The sequence below is a fragment of the Perissodus microlepis genome, chromosome 5, assembly GCF_051167445.1.
Source record: "Perissodus microlepis isolate ML-2025 ecotype Zambia chromosome 5, ASM5116744v1, whole genome shotgun sequence".
Taxonomy (NCBI): Eukaryota; Metazoa; Chordata; class Actinopteri; order Cichliformes; family Cichlidae; genus Perissodus; species Perissodus microlepis.
In genome coordinates, this window is record NC_140465.1 from 22,660,933 (window position 1) to 22,682,747 (window position 21,815).

Here is a 21,815-nt window from a genome sequence, read left to right on the forward strand (position 1 = left end):
AAGCACTAATTCCGATTATGAGGACATAAACTCTGCTGTTAGTTGAGCTGATTTCAATAATTAAGGGAGAGTTAAAACAACCACTGAAATGTCAAAAAGCAGAAAAAACAAACCTTAGAAAATAAGCCAATGATGCCCCATGGTAGCAAAAGATATGTAGGTCAGGCACTGGTGAACTTACAAGGATCTTAGTAAAAGTAACCTTCAATAAATCTGCTAATTGGAGGTATCAATGCCACGGGCTTTGTTTTGTCTTAGTATAAATTTTGCTTTAAATCACATGAAAAAAACTTTGTAAGTCAGTTCAAAAGTTTTGCAGTGTTGCAGGAAAAGTATTTGCAGTTTTTTGTGTATTTTTGATAGTGAGATAAAGAAAAAAATAAGCATGAATCATGCAGCCTTACTTCGCAAAATCATTTCCATCTGTTACTTCTGCTAACTATTTTTAAAGATGGAAGGACCCTTTACAACAGTAAAAACTGACTTGTTTTACATGTCAGTGACGGTAGCATTTTAATAGTATTTTGGTGCTTGGGGAAAGAAGAGGATACAAATGTATTAGGTATAAGATTAATTACAAATAAAACCATGGCAAAATTCAAGGAGGAATGGACTGGTTCATCTTTGTGAGCTAATGTCACTGTGCTAAATCATTTTAATCTCATTCACTAAATATTCAATATAACACAATATAATACAATATAGATATCAGGGTCTCAGCTGCTTGTAGACAGTTTATTTGTCTTTACCTTGGAAAAGCACTAGGCTATAATGCTTCATTGTGGTTACTGTGCCTGTATTTCTCATACCTCAGTGCTACTCCTAAAATGCTATTATTACCTCGGAGTAGGAACAAGCTGTATATTACCTTCCTGAAGACCAGTGCATCATCATAAACTCCACTGAGACGTTCCCTTTTCACCTTCTGTATGATCTACACCCTAACTGTATTATTAATGAACATTTTCATTACTACACATAAATTGTATCAACCCTCCAAGTGGGTTCTCTGTGATCCATGGAGGTTTGTTCCAAATGTTAACCTTTAAATTTACCTTTCTAGCTTAAGAGTATGTGAAAAGTTTAACCTATAAAGCTGCTCATTACAAAAAAAGACTTCCACTTGATAGTCGTTAAGTAACATCCCGAGGCAATAATTTGGGGTAAGCATTAATTTAACTGCATGACTTGAGTCAGGGGGTAGCAATACGAGTGGCTAAATATGCTTCCCTGTCCGGCAGTTACCCAGACAGCTGACTGGGGGTACAAGTAGAACATGTGTCAAACAACAACAATCTCTGGCATTCAGTCTCCTGTGGATTTCTATTCCGGATTCTTTAAGTCTCTCCGTGTCAGTGCTCTGGCATCAACATTTATATGAATGAATATGGGGATGGTTTCTGATGGCTATTCCAGGAATAACATGGCAGACAGATCGATGAATGAACTTTGATATAGAGCTTTATCTTGATGGACTCTACATCAGGCCCACTGATTGTAAATATTACTGAAGGTATTAAATTTAGACCGCTGCTGAGCAGACATTTTGTACACGAGAGCTACAGAGTTGATGCCCTCCAATTGGTAGAGTCCTAAGCCCTACAGCAGCTAGTGAAATGGTTATCTGTGAAGAGCTTACACGCTCTGACTATATTCTTTAATATAAATGCATGCAGGCATATTTTGCTGTTGTTCAATATTCAAAATTTTAATTAGAATTTTAATTAAATTCTTTAAAGCCCCCCTTTTTTTACTCATGTTCCATATCTTTCCATAATTTTTGTCTCAAGTGTTGAGGCTGTGTAGTTAGTGTGTTATCCACTGCTCAGAATGTCAGTGGTCTGACCCCCAGCTCTCCTGGTGACCTTGGGCAAGATACTGAAACTCGTATTGTCACTTATACATATGGTTGCTTTGAGATGTCACAAAGATAAAAAAAAAAAAAAAAAAAATCATACGTGCAATGGAAGCCTTTTGTTGAAAATCTCTATATTGATCTTACATTTTTACACTTTTTTTTGCTACTTTTTATGCTAGATATTGTTACAGTGCTACCCAATGTGAGTCACTGCCACATGTGAACTGCACAGGTATTATTTATTAACCGTTTTACTCCACATATGTTCTAGCTGCCTGTCGTGTCTGTCACTGTCTATGTAGGTTGGACATTTGCGAGTTACGGACACAGTGATGGTTAAAGTATCTCAGCTGTAGCTCTGAAACACAGACTTGTCTCTCACACTCCACTCTTATGCCTTTTATATTGTTGCACTGTCACTGTCATCACTGTCAATGTTGGCTTATCTTCTAATGGGGACGCTTGGAACTGAGGCCTTGGTAACAAAGTTGGCTCCTGTACACTGCATCTGTCTAACAGTTTATAATCAGTGTGTTTCATCTGAGTCTACTACATCTGCAAAATAAAGGAATCTGACTTCATGATCGAATCTTGCACATTCAGGAGTGTTCGACTGATCTGTTACTTTCCTTTGCTGATGACTGCATTTCATAAGTTAAATCTGATCACAGTTATATTTCATGTGGCCCAGTGCCCTTTAAAGTGCTCTTACACCTTTTCCAACAGTGATTACTTTCTCGCCTATTTAGAGGTGGAGCAGAAAATCATCTCCAGGGGGAAAACCAATTTAAAAGATCTGCAGAGGCCCTGTTTCCCAAGCACTGCAGCTTCCATATAAGGCATACTTAGAGTCATATCAATAAAGTTAGTATACAACTATATTACCCAAAATATGATTTTTATAGTAAAGTTTAATATAATTACCTTCAGTTACGTCAGACCTACTGAAATGACATTACTTAGTTGAAAGCAGCTGTTTAACCTTTCAGTGGTTATTAAGGAAAAATGCAAAACAATCACGGGATCCACTCACAACAATCTGAAGACGTCTTACATTTTGGGTCTCTGTGATAAGCAGCTGTGTAAGATTCAATATTTTCTTTCAGTGTAGACTGCAGATCGGTGGCCAAAATAAAATAAAATAAAGATGTTGTGGTGCACAATTTGTACAATGTCTTATATTTTCTATGTAAAATCGATTTTTGATATTTAAGGTTTGGATCTTCTCAGTCTGAATTATAAAAGAGAACTTTTAATATTTGAATTCAGGTTTCCCCTTTTCCCCCATGTGACAGCAGTTCCTTCATGTCGTGATTGCAAACCCTTGTTTTTCCAGTATTCTGGACCTCAACTGTCTACATTATTTCTATCTCCCATCCTTTAACTCCTTCGCTGTCTCTACCTTAAGCTTTTTAAGTGTTCTTGCAAAAGGTCAAGGTCCTTCCACGTTGCATGCAGCACCTAAATAAACTGTCTCTGGAGTCTAGTGTAAGATGATATAGACAGAATTGATATTGATGATTTCTGGTCATTCCGCAAGACTTTGCTGCTTGCTGAGGCATGTTTGCACTCTTACACCACTGTATGAGAGGGGATGAGTGTAATATGAAAAGATGAGGAGTGAAAGCGATAAAAGAAGTTACCTAAATTATGGATGGGGCTGAAAATAGAAAACGTGATTGAAAAATGAAATATGGGCAAGGACCTGCTGTGTCATCTGCACCAAATAGAAGATGAAGACTAATAATGCTTCACATTTTTTATTTGTGTGCTGTGATAAAAAAAAGTAGGTTAAATTAATGTAGCTCTTCTCTAAAACGTTCAATCATTACAACTTTACAGTGTTTGCTGGGTATCAACCACAGGTATCACAAAGTCACCAGATAGATTTATCCCAATACTGGCAATAGAAAATGTAGAACATTTGGTAAAAAACACAAAGGGTCAAGGGTTCTACCTTAATTCATTCTCCTTCTTAAATCCAGCATTATTAGCGGAAACCGTGGAGAATTTAAAATGTATTGACCTCTGCAGATACTACACAAATTGTGAGCTCGTTTTAAAATGAGCCACAAAAGAGGGATTTTCTTTAACTGAAAACGACAGCTTTGCTCTAAATTCTGCTTTTCCAAACAATATCCGTTTTCCACACTAAGCTATAAACGTACACCTGTGGTTAAAACAGATTACTAACAGCTTTCATTATAATGCAGGGAATTACCTCTATAATAAAATGAAGTGGAGTTGTCACTTTTGGAACAACATCAACAATAACAGGAACTGTGGTATTATGGAGGAATTTATTGTAGAAATCACATAGCAAGCAGACTGCAACTCAGCTCGCTAAAATGTTGGGGAACTCTAAATGCATTTCAGAGAAAACATCATTTCTAGGGTTGTACAGTACTTGTTCTGTGGGATAATTGACAAATAATGTTGGCCAGGAAAATTTGCTTTATTACTCTGCCACAAAATTGCACTATAGTGGTCTAGTAAATAATCACCCTTCAGTTTATCCACCTCTCTCACTTAATAAGCATGTCTGCTATTTCAAAGAATCATCAAAACAATTGTGGTGGGTTTTAATTTTATGTACCGTGCAGTGTGGATGAGCACCACCATATAAAGATTTAAATAGCTATTTAACATTTCAAGCATTTTCTCAGGCTGAGCAACAGCCCTGTGCTCAAAACACTGCGCGGCTATTAAAATCCTTTTTCCTGTGGGTGCTCTGTTTGGTGAATCCAGCACCAAATCCTATTCCCACCACCATGGTAGGCAAGTTAGCAGTTAGCTACTGAATAAAGCCAAACATCTTGTAAGGCTTAGATATTATCATAATATGAACACACTGTTCCAGTCTTGGCCTCTCTGCATTTTGTTCCTTGTCCATTTTAGAATTCAGTTACGATTTTATCAACTGTTTTTAAGGCTTTTAATGGGCAGGCTCCAAATTTGATCATCAACCTCATTTGCTTACATTCACACCTTTAGGTCTGATCTGCTGGCAAAGCTTTCTTACATATCCCAAGTCCACAGAAAATAAAATGACAGAGCCTTTGCAGTTGCTGCACCTTATTTGTGGAAATAGTTACCACTTGAAATAAAAAGTACTCTCTTCATCCCTGCTTTTAAGTGTAGGCGCAAAACCTACCTTTATTCTCTGGCCTTCCAGCTGTATCTCTGCTTGTCCCCTGCTGTGGGTTTTTGTTGTTGCTCGTATGTGTAGTCTATGTTGTAACTCCTTGATCCCAGATTTATACATTTATACGGTTATCATATGTGAAAGGTGTGCATTTATCTGCTTGGATTCAAGTTCAGCTACCTTATAGTCACTAAGATGGATTTAAGTAAACTTAGTCAGCTTTTAAGTAAACAAGGAGAGAAAGATATTCATGTGATAGGCAGGAGGTTCACTGACCTTTTACTTAGTAAATGCTGGAGCAGGCAGAAGGGGCCCTAAATAAGGAGGCTAAACTGTTTAAAAACAAACAAACATGCCACCGGGAATAGCTTTATTCCACACTAATGCCTCAATTAGCTAACTTTTTTTTATTATTAACTTATACTATAAAGCCCACAAATCTCTGTCTTGCAAAATACATATAAGAATGAAAGTCTTTAGGAGACGGATGTCAGATTTGGGCAGGCAACAACTGTCATAAACACACTGGTCTGAATATGAGTGGTATGCTCACTCCCACAGATACCGAATTTAACACTCTTACAGGGTGTCATAAACCACCATCCTGCCTCAGGAAACAGCCACAACACACTTCTCACTTTATCAAGCAAAGCAGACACATGGATGAACTGTCTCAGACATTATCTCATTCATAGGCCCAAAATCAAGCACGCACATACATGAAATCTGGAAGATCTGCTGTTCGACTGCTCATCGTGACTCAGAGTGAAACAGCCTCATTAAGAAAAACTATTTGTTTGTTCAAAATACATTTTTACTTCTGAGCACAAAAAACTTTCAGCTCACTACTAAATACATACATAAATAAATAGCATTTAAAAAATAAAACTAAAAACCAACTACATTTTTAAAAATGTGGATTTTTTTGTTTTCTTTAAGCAGAAAAACTCACCAATAGTCACTGCCTGGTGCAAAATCTACATCAAAGTAAAAACTGCATCCTAAGCGTGACTGTAGGAAGGATTCATTTCTTGCTAGATCAGCACATACAGTAAACTCGCGGGGATTTAATGAGGACTTAGTGGTGTTCGTCAGAGACATGACTAACAGTACTAAGTATATTCTTTGAACATGTGTGTAATTGTAAAGTTGTCATCTCTGGATGGGCAGCCTCACCCAGAGCTATTCTCTCCATCATGAGAATTGAGTAATGTCTGTGAAGAGCTATTATTACTGTCTCCTGAGGGAGGGAATTAGAGATAAGCTGCAGTGGGTTCTGATTTCAACGAGGTTCAAGGGAACAAAGACGGTTAAAAATAGTCTCACATTTTTGGGTGAAAATAGGGAAACAGAATCTGCCTATTAGAGTAGGGAGTATCTTGCATATTAAAGTCAGCACTCATAAATCACTAATGACTAATAACGGTGTAGTTTCTGATGGTGATGATGTGTCCTTCTCATTTTTCAAAATCTTCTCACAGTCTCTTGTCCGTTTACAGTTTCAGTTTAACTTGCTCCCTAATCCTTTTAATAGCATTTCAGATGTGTTACTATATTTTACCAGCAGCAATGGGTGCTTGTCTGCCTTCATTTAACCTTGGATTTTCACTCTTAATCTACAGAGCCAATCAGTTACTCTCAAAATTACTTTGAAAAGTCATGGAAATAAATTGTTTACTATTCTCAAGTATTACACATTCTTTTAAATAGCTTTAAATAGTTAAAAACATGAGGCCAACTCTCCATAACATTTCTGATAAGAGATATAAGAGAAGTGTTTCAGTGTTTATCAGTACTGAAATGACAATTCGAAAGGGTATACATGTGACGAAGTGATGACCTTGCTTCACAAGAAGCCGTCGTATACATTTATGTAACATTGGTTTTTGTTCCCAGTTCCTGCTCATATAAAGACATTCCATCTACTTATTCAATACAGAGAGGGCATGGTGCAACATGGTGAAATAAGTGTTTTCTTACCCATGGCTTAAAACCCATGAAAACTGATATGAGAAGAGTTTTCTATGGACTTTATAGTCTTTTGAGCTTCTTACTTTACGGCTCATTCTCAGGCCATCAAGTAAAAGGACATGCGTTAGTTGTGTTTTGAAACATGGGAGTTTGAATGCAACATGGCTGTTTGTGCCAGACAGGCTGATCTGAGAACAGAAACTGCTGATCTACTAGGATTTTCACACTCGCTACAACCAATGCATGCAGAACAGCATCTCTGACTGCATAATATGTCACATCTTGAAGCAGATGAGCTACAGCAGTACACACTGTACCAGGTGCCGCTCTCTCAGGAAAGTGAGGTTACAGTTTGCGCAGGTCACTAAAACCCAACAATAGAAAAGCAAAGCAAAATAGAAAAAGTCGCGGTGGTGTCAAATGTCAGGACAGCCTACATGAGAATTTTTGCTGACAATGTCAGTACAGTGCACCTATCTTCTGATAACTACTTCCACCAGGACAACATACCATGTCACAAAAGCTTAAATTGTCTCAAACTGGTTTCTTGAACATGAGAGTGAGTACTGTACTAAAATGGGCCGCCAACAAATCTGGAGCAGTGAGTGATGCTATCATGTCACTATGGATCAAAATCTCTGAGGAACGTTTCCAACACTGTTAAATTTATGCCACAAAGCACTAAAGCTAAAGTGAGTCCTACCTGGTACTAGCAAGGTGTATCTAGAAAAGTGTCAGGTGAGTGTACATAATTGTTTAGTTGGTTGGGAATTTTATTTCATGAACAGTATTTTTGGAATTAAGATACTCAGTTTGCAAAGAACAGCTGCCCCGTTCCCCTGACAGTTTGGTACTCACTCCTTCATGCTTCAGTGATTTCTATCAAGTGACTCATCTTCTCTTTGCCAAAAGAAGATGATTTTTTTTTCTAAACACAAATTGGACAAATAAGACCATTAGGTTTACTGCAATATGCGCTCAGTCAAGAAATCAAAAAGCAGTAAGCTCCTGTGTGTTCTCAGTGCTTTCAGTAAATTGCCACTCAAGAATATTTTTATTATTTTAACTTAGTGATGTTGCTGACATCCTGAGGAACTGATATCAAGACAGACGATAAAAGACGATAAAGTGCGGCTGTGTAGAATTACAAAACAGTGATTATATGGTCGACTGAGGATTCCTTGTCAAATCATGAGGTAACAAACAAGGAATGCTGTTCAAAATACTTGATCTCATCATGAAAAAAAAAAAATTCACTCAGCATCCACAAAAGTGACATCAATTAAAAGGGTTTAACAGTGTTTTTTTTTTTTAATTAAACTGGAAAGATACCCTTTTTTAAACTGAAAAGGGTCACAGTTTGTATTTAGTGATTTAGTTAATTAATTTTTAAATTTTTACTAATTACTAATCTCTGCACTCCACTCAGTTTCACTTCCTTCGTTGGTCAGTTCTTCTTCTTTTCTAATTGTCTGCCTCACCCTTCTAAATATCACGGATGTTGATGCTGTCTTGCCTAACATTACAAAATTCACATGCTAAGATCTCTGAAGCCAACAAAGTGTGTGTTTCATTTCGTTGCCTTAATCTTGAAAACTAGAACGATCTTCTCAAGGTCAATCCAAATTTCTTCTATGAAATTTTAGGTGTAAAAAAATATATCTAATCAGACATTTGCATACAACTGTGTAAGAAGTAGCACGTGAAATTTTGAGTTAAGGTATCTCACAAAACATAGTTGCAGCCACATTTGTGCCAGTTGAAGAAATACCCTCAAGCCCCTTGACAGCGGGAAGCCACTCAGCTAACAAAGAAATAGTCCCAAACACAGCCCCCTGTGCTTTTATCAAAATCTTTGTGACATAATTCCTCTGGACACCTTGTAAAATATTTATGCTGTTGAAAGGCCAAATGTGTTGTTTACTTACTAAAACACATCAATCTGATTCTTCTATCTGTTATGCTTGAGCCAGGAAAACAAGAATATGGACAAATTGGACCAAGAAGATACTTGAAGAAGAAGATACTTCATATTGTGAGAAAGCACAATCCAGCCACTGGTACTAAGAGAACGGGCAAACGTCCAAAAACACGTCCACCATCTCATGGATTACTGCCTGGCTGACAGATATGCCTCAGTATATGAGTCTGGGCACTGGTTTGTCTGATTTGGTGATGTGCAGTACAGGAGCTCCACGGGGGACTTTTCTGTCTCTATTCCTGTTCGCTTGTACACCTCAGGCCTTCAGTACAAGTCAGTGTCACAGCACTTACAGAAATACTTTTAATGTGTTGGAAGAGTAAAAATACCTGAGCATCCACACTGACAACAAACTGGAATGGAAGAAAAACACACAGGCCGTATATGAGAATAGGATGGGCAGGCTCTATTTCCTAAGGAATTTGATACCCTTCAATGTCTGCAGCAAAATGATGGAGACTTTCTAGCACTACAGTTGTGGCGAACGGAGTGTATTGCTATGGCTTGCTGGTAAGCAGCGATGGGCTGGTGACACCATAAGACTGAATAAACTGACTAGGACGGCCTGCTTTGTGATGTTTCTTTTTTCATTTTCTTTATGAAGCTATGGTAGAGAGGAGGTCGCTGAACAAACTGTTATCCATCATGGATAATCCTGAACACCCTCTGCACCACTTAATAGGCAGGCAGAAGCAGTCCTTCCGTCTCTAATAGACTGCCACAAGTACAGGAATAGAAAATCTTTCATACCTTCTCTAATCACTTTCTATAATACAATACTCTGTGTGTCTATTGCTCTATTGCTCCATACCACAGTCTTTTGATTTTACTGAGGGAGTTTGGCCTATGCGGAAGAGCAGTGGGGACAGAGGATCTCCTTGGTAAAACATGCACTTGATGGTGACTTATGCTATTGGCTTGAAGTTGGCCTCTAGTGTTGTTAGCGTCCTGCTGATCAGTACAGTTCCAGGCATTCCAGGATCCACGTGTGGGGCATTGAGTCAAAGGCTTTCGTATAATCAATCCAGGCGGTGCACAGGTGATTAGCCAGTAGTTAGATGGGACTGGTACGTATACGTTTTATTCATAATATTTTTATATACTGCATTACAATGATGCTAAGATTACTAGCATGACTACTATTATCACTACATTTACTATTATTACTGCTATTTTACTATTGTTGGTTAATTGATATTATTATTATACTTATTCAGGTGCTGTGACAAATTAATTGGTTGCTAAGCAGTTTGTAAACTTAACCATTTAGACCTTCAGGCTGCTTGTTTGCATCTGTTTCCACAAATTATTTTGAATCATGAAAAACAAACTATGTTACATAATGTTTGATAAACTGTGTATAATAAATATATGCCCTTCTTACAGCAGACAGTTTGACTTTTCTTATTAGGAAAACCACAGCACGGGACTCTGAAACCAACGAAGGCAAATGAAATTCAAAATGCTGTAAGCTCCAAGCACTGTACTTGTACTTTTAAATGACTCTGAACTAGTTGCTGTCAATTTTACTCTGCCAGTCAACTGTCCTCTTACAACCTCACGTTGGTATTAGACACAAAGATTCAAAGATATATATAAATATCACTGACCGGTGCTGTCAGCAAAGAGAAGTCTGCAAATGGCTTGCTTGAGATGTCAGACAAGGTGAAGCCAGTCATCAAATTACAACAGACTAAATAAAAAATCATCAAGATATGATAAGTTTAAGCAAAAGAAGTGTTTAAAAAGTAGAACGTGTCTAGATTAAGAGCAGATGTTTGTATTTAATGAGAGCTTTTTGACAGAAGTTACCATATTTGGAGGACAGGTTGCATTACTAATTTATCAGCTAATGTCAGGAACCTTGGTTAGCAAGCTGCATCCATAAACCATAGGGGGGCACCAGCTACCTATACCTGCTAATTAGTGCTTAGCAACAGACTAATATAACACTAGTATTTCAATCACCAAAACTGAAGCACAAACATCTACGCAAGTGGCAGAGGTCCAGTTCAATGAGTCCTATTACCCGAGGTAAGGCCTTGAAGACACCAGCTGCCTGCATCCAGACATCTGTCTATCCAAGTGACCGCTCCCCCAACTTCTGAACTATTGGGTTGTTGTTGTTTTTTTTTTTAAATCATCCCTGCAAACAAAGCAGGCCTGCACATTTTATCAAATATTAATCTTGATCACAATTTTGGCTTCCCACTACTAAATGAACACAGCACAACACAAATCAAAATAAGTACTGAGTACTAAGTACTCCTAAAAGTCAGCCTGAAGACAAGCCTTCATGTGCCGATCACAGCTATTCCCTGCACTGCGCATTTGAATTTTCCTGAGTATAGTCTGGAGGAGTAACACTACATTAAAAGTCAGATATTCAACAGATAACAGACAAATATCAAACAAAAATCAAACGTCTGACACGGTAGAATGTGAGAAGGACATTATCATCCGCTGTTTGAAAATACTTTGGATTTAGCGCAAGAGATGCTAACCAAGAAAAAAATCACATACAAAGAGTGCTGTAGAGTTGTGTTTGCCTGGAAACACACTACAACCTGCAGTATAATGCATGAAGGCCAAGAAAAACAATACAATGTTTCATGGTGATTGCTAAAGTAAATTGCCCAACATCAGCTTAAATATCCATAAAGGCAAGGCTGTACAGCACGTAAGCACATCCATCCAGCTCACAAAAATGCACTGAGATTACAACACATTCCCATTCCATTAGGTCAAAGATAAGTGTCCACCAAACATGGGGAGTAAAAAATCTTTCTGAAAAATGGTCACTTAATGGACCAAACACACGTTTTTACCAAAATCTGTGCAGAGGAAACAGAAAGAGATCTCACAGCCTTTCAGTATTTTTCCTACGAGCATCTGTCACGTAGATGCAATGACAGAAGTAAAAAATGTTATAGTTTGCCTTTAGGAGGTTCACTTAGGTCAGGTAGTTAAACCTTATTTGATGGCAAAGATGTTTTAACTAAAAAAGTTAAAAAGAGAAAGCAGTAATTTGCATTAAGCTTTGATACAATTTTTTATTTATATTTTATTTTTCCTCTAAGAGGTGAATTTATGTGAGAAAGAAAAACAAGTTTTATTTTAGTTGAAATATGTGTGCATAACCAGAGTTGAAGGCGATCGTGGCTCTGGAGTTGGCAGTTCGTCTTGTAATCGGAAGGTTGCCGGTCCGAGCCCCGGCTCGGACAGCCTTGGTCGCTGTGTCCTTGGGCCTACTGGTGGTGGTCAGAGGGCCCGGTGGTGCCAGTGTCTGGCAGCCTCGCCTCTGTCAGTGTGCCCCAGGGCAGCTGTGTACAATGTAGTTTGCCATCACCAGTGTGTGAATGGGTGGATGACTGAATGTAGTGTAAAGCACTCTGGGGTCCTTAGGGACTAAGTAAAGCGATATACAAATACAGGCCATTTAAACATCCAAACTATCCATAGAGGTAATAAATATTAGCAATAACAATATTAACAACCAAGTTAAATTACTAATTGCCAATTAACTGAATTAACTGAGAGAGTGGCCGGCAGGTATATTTTTGCTTATCATGGTGTCTTTTTGGTTATCATGTTTTTACATCACCCATATGATTTGCAAATCTTTCCACATCTTCTGAAAACAGAGCTGGAGTACGGAGGGAGATTGCTGGTAAGCTTGCGATCATGCCAGGCAAAACAGCTTTCAGAAAATGCCCACTTCTACTGGCATTCACACAAACTCTTGTCTTGACATTAAACACAAACCCTTTCGAAGGAGCTGACAGACCAATCAGAAGCACGATCGAGTCAAACTTAAACAGCTGAAACTGTTAAGAAGGGAAGTGAGAATGCGGTAATGAGTGGGAGGATGTATTTCCTGTTTGCATATGTATGCGACTTTGTGTGCACACAGGATGGAAATGCAGAAGGAGGAAAGGAGATGGTGCCTTCAAGATGCAGAATTTGTTCGATATAAACTGTTGCTTTGCTGTTGCCACCTATTAAATTGGCATTTTCTTCCCTGTATCCCTTTGAGAGAGATTAATGTGAGTATAAGAGTAGAGCTGAAGTGTAATCCTGTGAATGCCCACAGGTTTAATATATTGAATTAAGCTTTCTGGGAAAAATGCCAGCTCAATCCTCTAAGAAGCTGTGCAGCATGTTGACATGAGGATATCTGACTTATCTCCAAGTATACAGTGTGGGCACTTGTGTAGGCTAATTAATAATACACAACATGACTGTAGACAGATGAGCACTGAAATGGCCCCTTTTCTATGCTGTAGCTAAGATTATGTGTATAGTGTCCTGCCTTAGATATAGTGAGGTTTAACTTGGTCGCCTTTGTGGTAGTTTGTAATATTTATGGTTTTATGAGTTTTCGGAGTATTATGTACAGACAACGTGACACGATCATTTCTGGAGTAAGAAACACTCCTTTCAGTTTCCTGAGGAGTCAACTCCAGATGTAACCTACCTACCTAATAAAAGCAATTTCACTTCTCTGGCTGCCTTCTCCCCGTCCTCTCGGAGGTTTTTGTCAATCATCTTTGACCTCTCCGCAGCAGCTTTATCCTCGGCGCTCACCGTACAACCCATTGGATCCAAACGCAGGGGCTCACCGACCGCTTGCGCAAAAAAAAAGAGAAAAAAACAATAAGAATCTCAGAGTGCTGATGGTTTCAGTGCGTCGGCCGATGCCAGGAATAACAATGGAACAGCTTTTGCTTCCAGTACTGCCTTCTAGAAAAAACAGCCTCTTCCACTTGCAAACAAAGTCAGCTTATCCACCTGCAATAAGTCTGTGGTCCCGCTCTTCTGGTCTACAAGAAGCTCAAAAGGGAGGCAAATGAATTCAGAACATTTGCTGTTTTGTTTTGTTGTTGTTGGGTTTGTGTTTGTTACACTAAACCTCAGATTTGTATGTGGTCCATGTCGAATCTATCAAATCCCTATGTCTTGCATCCATCCACAGACTGAAATGCCCGTGCTCTCTCCTCCACGGTAGACTGGCTCACTTAGTCCTGGCCTGGTAAGCAGCGTGTCCCTCGGTGGTGGCGACAGTGCTGCAGTCTCTTTCTGTGCGTATTTAGGCTCGCGCGAAAAACCTCTGATAATCGTGTGACAATTGTAAGTTGTCAACCAGTCGCAGCGACGTCACTCGAGCAACTTGTCGCGATAGCCCTGTTAAATCAGGGGAGCTCTCCGCTGTAGCTCGTGTGAGCGAAACCAATTAATGTGCAAACCAGCGAGGCGTGATTTTAGGAGTGTGATGTGCAGACCGCAGTAGGCGCTGTGCCAGCCTCATTCCTCTGCATTTCCCGCGGATGCAGACTCTAGCATGACAAATGAAATGAAGGCCAGCAGTCCGCCCTCTTCTCACTGACCAACTGCGATACGCAGGGGCCCCTCTCTGGTCAAGGATGCACGGAGTGCTGTTAAAATGGCTAATGAGTCTTGTCGTCACATGTTTATGAAATACCTTGGCACCAAATGAGACCGCTAGAATAGCTGACGTGCAGCGCCATCCAATGGACGTACATAGTTATAGAATTTATCTACTCGTTAAAGACTTAAAGGCATTGCAGCGAATAAACTTTATATAGAAATTACAGATTATGTGTATGGTGCACTGCCTGAGGTTGGACACAAGCTGTTTTCCAAAACAAAACATAAAGAATCAAATTATACCAAAATATAGAATCAAATTATATTACCGCTGAAATAACCAATTACATTAAAAATCTGAATCATAATCAGAAAACATTATTGATCCCCAGGGGAAATTGTGTGGGTTACAGTGCTCCAGTACAAACAGTAACAAAAACAGACAATACAAGAAGTAAGAAATAGCACAATATATACAATATATACATACATATAAGTCACTTACTAATAAATATCTGAATAAGAAAGAAGAGCATGTGCAAAAAGGGTGTAGCTATCACAGTGTATACAGTGTGTTAGGTGGAGGAGTTGTACAGAAAGATGGCCACAGGCAGGAATGATTTCCTGTGTCGTTCAGTGGTGCTTTTTGGTAATCTCAGTCTCAGTCTGAACGTGCTCCTGTGGCTAGCCAGCATGCCATGGAGTGGGTGGGAGGAATTATCCAACATTGTCTTTATCTTGGACAACATTCGCCTCTCCGACACCACCTTAAGAGAGTCCAGCTCCATCCCCACAACATTGCTGGCCTTTCAGATCAGTTTATTGAGTCTGTAGGCATCAGCAACCCTCAATCTGCTCCCCCAGCATGCAACAGTGTAGAGGATTGCACTGGCCACCACAGACTCGTAGAAAATCCTGAGCATTGTCCGACAGATGTTGAAGGACCTCATCCACCTCAAAAAATAGAGACAACTCTGGCCCTTCCTGTAAAGTGCTGTGCTGTTTTTAGCCCAGTCCAGTTTATTGTCTATGTATACTCTGATGTATTTATAGTCATCCACAATGTCAACATTGACCCCCTGGATTAAACAGGGGCCAAGTGTTTCCTGGTCTTCCTGAAGTCCACAATCAATTCCTTGGTCTTTGCCACGGTGAGCTGCAAATTATTCTGCTCACGTCATGTGACAAAGGAGTCGACCACAGCCCGGTACTCTGTCTCATCATCCCTGCTGATGCATCCAACCACCGCAATCATCAGAAAACTTCTGAAGATGGCAGGTCTCTGTGCAGTGGCCTAGGTCTGTGGTGTAGACGGTGAAGAGGAAGGGGGAGAGGACAGTCCCTTGTGGTGCCCCTGTGTTGCTGATTACCTTGTCAGACACACACTGTTAAAACAGACAGTTCCAATATAAAGTCAAATACAATTTAAGATAAAATAATCACTTCCACTGCTATAATTTGAATTATTCTAATCTTCTGAGAGTGAAAAACATGGCTACTTATATTTATTTGACATGAGAGACACGTTCTTTATTTTAACAATATTTTCACAGCACAATAAAGGAATGGGGCATTTAAAAATAATAAATAATCTTGAACTATACCAGCTCACAGTAGGCTTATTACAGCCATTTTACCAGTCTTGGCTTTTGTTCTCTTGTAAAAAATAAAATAAAATAAAACATTTTATTGCTGAGTTCTAATGTACCATTTAACTGCAGGGCCCTTGCTACTGCTGTAATGTCTTTAGTCTGAGTCAGTATAGATGATATTCTGTTGGGTTCATTTCTATAGTACTTAAATGTAACATTAGCTTGAGCAATCAGAAATACACAGACCTGTGCCGGTCTAAATAAAATTCTTAATGTGTTACAGTAAAAACCAGCAGTATGTTGACATCATGAGGTCAGCAGCGACGGCTCGTGATGACAAACAGTTTCATAGGAAAACTGAGCAGTTAAAATGATAAGCTTGTCTTTAAAACAGCCTGAACACCTTTAAAAAATAGAGGTTCCGGGATTCCGGGAAGATCTACAGTCAAATGCAAAAGGTTTTTTTTATGTATTTATGTTTTGCTTCCAACTATGTACAGCAAATGAACAGTATTTAAATGTAATGTCCTTAAGAAATAGGGGAAAAAAATCTAGCAAAGACCTGACCCAGGACCTGAGAGATGCATCTGGCCCTGTAGTTGATCTAGTTAGTGTTCACTGAAACCTCATCAGAAATATTTTGATGCATGCTCAATCATCCAGGTAAGTAAATCCCAAAAGGCTGATTCTGTTCATCTGGACGCAGCATTTCCAGTAGGATAAACGGTTCATCACTCATCCAAATTACTTCTGCAGAGACGTCACTTGGATGAGTGACAAAATGTTTCTCCCACTTAAAAACACTACGTCCAGATGAACAGAATCAACCTTTTGGGACTCGTCAGCAATGGTCTCAGTAGAAGGTTGGCTGTCAAGAATCCATTCTTAAACAAAGACAACAAGGAGAAAAGGCTGATGCACGACAAATTACTGAACAACTGGACTAAAAATCAGCGGCAACAGGTCTTACAGAGTGAAAATTGAAAATTTGAAAATGTTGGTTCAAATTGTTGTCAGTATGTGCAGAGGAGTTCAAGAGAGAGGTCCAACAGTGAGTGTTCACAGTCATCCGTGAAACACAGTGGAGATTCTGTCATGGTTGGAGCTGCATGTCAGCTAGTAATGTTGGGGATGGAATTATGCATTCAAAAAAGTCCAACAGATTTCGATCCACCACGCAGAACCAGCTGGAAAGGATCTCATTTATTTTTCAGCATGACAGCGATCTGAAGCATATTGCCAGTGCAATACAAACAGACCAAGATAGCAAAACACACGATGAGGCACTAACAGTCATAGATTGGCTGCCACCAATCACCAAAAGCCCAGATCTTAACATTACTTAAGTAGTGCGGGATCATCTTGACAGAGAATGCATTTTCCTAGCAATATAAAAAAGAAATGAAGAATGACTCAAGGCTTGCGCACATTATTGTATTAATATCAAATACTAAAATTGCCTACAAATTAAGAGCAGTACATAGTAAAAGAAAAAAACAAAACAGAAACACGCACTGTCCAAATAACAATTTGTCTGAGTCAAGGGGTAAATGAGGCCAAGAAAGACAATCTAAAAACATCTACAATTATTTTATTGGCAAACTAAAATTGTTCAGCTATTTACACTTTACAAGCTACTGTAAATATGCAACACAAATATAAAAGGCACACATTTATATACATTATTTATATAAAGTCACCAAAGTCCAGAGACATTGTTATCTACTTGTAGCGACGTTATAATTAACTTCTTGAACTACAGCTCTAGTAACATATCACACAGATTTGCTTACATACGTGATGGATTAACATTTGATATCATGTGGTGGCACATGTTTAAAAGCTATAGCATTTTAAAGCAGTAGGTAGTCAGTTGTTATTTTGGCAAGATCCCTTAAAGTAACCCCAAGATCCCTTTAGTAACTTTGGTTACTGAACTTGATGAGACTAAACCTCCAATAACACCAAAAGGAGCTCAGCAAGTAAATGTGAAAAAGCAAGGACAAAGAAAAAGGATACTGGATATTTCTTCTGCTCATGATTAGTCTGAAAAAAAAAAAAACCCAACTAAACCTGGAGTCAAAACTGCTACATAAAACAGAAAATAGAGTTATATATAAATAAACTGAGAATTTGCCCTTGACTTTTCTAAAGCCTGGGAGTTGTTATACAGTATAAAACCATCTTTGGGTAGAAGTTGAAAGTATTTGTCATAAGCTTTTCTCACTTTTGTCCATGAGAAAATTTTCCATTGGTTTAAAAGCTGTGAATTTATGGTTTATATTCATATATATTACATAATCTAAAGCCCCTGTAGTCTGTGAAAGCATACTCCTATGTAGTTAGTCATACCCGTTATGGGTGTTGAGATCACTTTAAGCCAAAACTTGGGAGGTATTCCTCAACACACATGAATTAAACTAAAAAAAAGTCTTCTCTCTCTGAGCGTAATGACAGTAATCGTAATAGTCTGAGGGGGTTTTTTAAGAACGACTTTTTGACACGTAACACAAAACAGATTGGGACTTCAGTACGCTTCACTATAAGATGCCAAATGCACAGTTATTACCTAACATCTCTATGTGACAGTGCTGGAAGGCAAATCTCTGCTCACTACACCAAATACAGAACAGACTTGATCATGCAAAAAGATTAACTTCATGTTTATGGCCAACAAGACCAAGCAAATTACTATCAACTAGTGAAGCAATGATAATGCGACAGAATAACAAAAGCATCATCATCACATTGATCTATCAAATTAACTCATTTTAATTTTACAGATTTCCAGCAGGCAGAGCCAAAAAACAACAACAACAACAACAACAAAACCCAACAACTCAGAGGTCAGAGGTCCAAACTGAATTACAACTAGAAACTACATTTTCTTCATTTTTACCTAGTGGTATCTAGCAATGGATGACGTTTTGGTTTTATTTGCTTATTTTTTTTTAGATATATACATCGTGTCTATACATTTGTTTATAAAATGCCTATTAAAACCTGGGTACAACCAAACTATTTACATGGCCTTTATTTATGTATTTGGAATCTGGGCAAATACATCCTTTAAATTTTAACCACGGGTGATTAAAAGTGAGCGAATAGTTGGGACAGTTTGGGAAGATGAACATTCTCTTTGATGCTGCTTAAAATTAAACGAGATCATCACCAGTTTTACGTCTTACGATAAATATAAAAGTAGAGCTACCTAGCTGTTATCTTAGCTGAGCAAAAAGACTGGAAACTGGACATAACATGCTCATTACTGGGCTTTAAACGCTCATGTAGGTGTTCTTTTTTATCCATGAAAAGCGTGGCACTTGTTTCGATTTTTTTTTTTTTTAAACCCAGTCATCATCCAACTTGTAAATTGTAGTGATGTGGTAGAGTAAAGAAATTATTTCTGAAACCCTCAACGAAGGAATAAAATAAGGTAAATAAACTTCTACAAAGTGTTAAAGTAAACTTGAACTCTTTATATTAAGGGTCACAGTTGGCTTATATGCACTACAAAAGCATTAAAAAGGCATTTCTTTATCAAACACTTTACATTTTAACAAACAAGTGAAATATTATTTGTGTGAATTATCTCTGTATCATGATTATTGGTTTCATTGTATAAAGTAGAATTAAATATATTTCATTTGAAATTAAAAACATGTTTCTGGTAGTTAGCTAAATAAATATAAACTCTTGCTTTCATCGTATCTTTGTGTGCTTTTTGTTAAATGCTAAAAGGCACCCAGGTTTTTGAATAAAATTTGTTGATTTATGCATATGAAGCAAAAGCTTGCAGACACATAATTAAATGTCAGCCATGCTCTAAGGCTTTAAAACACCTCACTATATAATATTACATAATAATGATGAGAATGAACAGTTCAGATCGCTGCTGGTGCAGGTTGAAATAATCAGTTTTCTTTTGTGCATTTAATGGAAAATAACTAATATTACATAAAACATATGTTATTTTACTGTCTCTTGTTTATACTTTATCTTAATTTGTTTCCTTTCATACTGTCAATCATACTGTTTCTCTGTACAATACCAGCTGCAGCTGTTTGTGTGTGTGAGTAAAGGGAAAACAACAGGGAAAGACAATTTCACTATCATCCCTGCATCCTTGGATGTTATCGCACTAACACAGGGTAACAAAAAAACAAAACAAAACAACAACCCTGTTCATTCGTAATTATTCAAATAAAATTTTACACTCTGTTAACTTAAATAATAAAATATTGAAATGAATGGATTTTGTACAGATACATGTTAAATTACAGTCAGAAAGTTACATTGATTTCCAAGAGTGATTCCTTTCTACCCACATACTATACTGGGTGTTTTACACATTTAGAAATCCGGAAGCTGTTCTTAGCAGCCCTGTAGTGTGTTCCTGCTTACTTGACAGTATTTTCTAACCATTGACCGTTTTACAGTATGTACCCCTTCCCTAGGACTACACACAATGAAGCAGCACTTAGTGTCCTCCAACAGCAAGGCCTTCCCCTGTTGTCCAGTCGATAATAATGAAGCTCAGACTCATTACCATGAAGGAGAAACCCAAAGCGGCAAAGCAGGCAGCCTAAGAATGATGGGAAAACATATTGGTCTTAACTATCAAGAGGTTGAAAAATGATGTAACATGCATGGCAAATATTTTCATTGCCTCACCATTATCTTAGGAAGAGAGTTCATGGGTTCATCTTCCTTGGGAACAATGCGGATGTAGAAGACAGCAGGGAAGATGAAAATAAGGCAAGGAGCTGATGTGGCGCCTGAAAAATAAAAAAGCATGCAATGCTGTAATAAAACTTTGATAAGAAAAAAATACACAGGATTCATTATTATTTGTTGATGTTTGTTTTCTGTTTTCTAAATTCTCGATCCATTCGTTCTCTTCCAGGGGGTACAGGTCACTAATCTGACACAGGGCTAACACAGAGAGATAGACAACCAATTTAGAATCACCAATTAATCTAACCCCACTAAGTGCATATCTTTGGACTGTGAGTGGAAGCCGGAGTACCCGGAGATAACCCACACAAACACAGACAGAACATGTAAACTCCACACAGAAAGGTCCCGGGCAGACAGTGGAGTCAAACTCAGGGCCTTCTTGCTGTGAGGCCACAGTGCTAACCACCGTGTCACTGCTGCCCTTCTGTAAACTTGATTTGTAATTTATACTTTTATTCAGACTTTTTGATTATTTATACAACATATACATGGGCCTAATCCTAATCCCATCCTCCTAATCCCCTCTGTTTTACACGCTAGCACACAAAAAAGCAAAATCTGAAAACAGCTCTTTTTATTATATCCTTTATTTTTTCTGCTTCTGTGCATAGATTCAAAAACAGGTAAACTCTGTACGTAAACCCTTGCTTTGAGGAAGTACCCAGTAGTCCCTAAAGTTAATGTTTTATACTTTTACCTGTAACCTATGAAACATGACCTCAGTCTGAAAACAAAGTGGAACAAAAATATTGACTTAAGCTGTCAGTGTGTCCATGACACTGGTCACGTTTTTAACATTTAATATTTGTTTGTGTGTGTATACAAATAAATAAATCCAACCTATCAGTTCCCTTACTGCCTCTTGGAGATTTAGGCATTATACCCCCTCTTCTTGAGTCTCAGACTCCATAGCATAAGAAAAACATTACTGTTTTGATATTATTCCAACTTTACGTTCAGTATTATACACACCAATAATGCCGAAGATTCCCAGAATGTTAGGAGCAAATATCACCAACATGTTAATAAAGGTGAGAAGAATGAGAGCGATGGCAATATGACGTAACCAGCTGAAAGATTTGGTGGGAAATATCATCTGCTGGATGGCTCTACGCACCTGTGGGCAAAAAAAATCACATT

General features: G+C 38.2%; 2 protein-coding genes across 3 annotated transcripts in view; both read right to left on the reverse strand.

Annotated features, from left to right (window-relative positions):
* The window catches only part of LOC146387323 (guanine nucleotide-binding protein G(i) subunit alpha-2), a 48,845-nt gene extending 34,442 nt beyond the window's left edge, over window positions 1-14,403 (reverse strand). The window contains exons 1-2 of the mRNA XM_084928851.1: window positions 13,747-14,403; window positions 13,437-13,583 (exon numbers count right to left, since the gene is read on the reverse strand). Of these exons, the coding sequence (XP_084784977.1) occupies window positions 13,437-13,554 (118 nt within the window). The 5' untranslated portion in view covers window positions 13,555-13,583; window positions 13,747-14,403. The remainder of the gene's footprint in view (window positions 1-13,436; window positions 13,584-13,746) is intronic.
* Window positions 14,404-17,118: 2,715 nt separating this feature from the next.
* Window positions 17,119-21,815, reverse strand: part of slc38a3b (solute carrier family 38 member 3b) — a 32,248-nt gene continuing 27,551 nt past the window's right edge. For both annotated transcript variants that reach the window (XM_084928853.1, XM_084928852.1), the window contains 3 exons: window positions 21,648-21,792; window positions 20,610-20,713; window positions 17,119-20,520 (listed from right to left, as the gene is read on the reverse strand). In XM_084928853.1, the coding sequence (XP_084784979.1) occupies window positions 20,416-20,520; window positions 20,610-20,713; window positions 21,648-21,792 (354 nt within the window). In that variant the 3' untranslated portion in view covers window positions 17,119-20,415. The remainder of the gene's footprint in view (window positions 20,521-20,609; window positions 20,714-21,647; window positions 21,793-21,815) is intronic.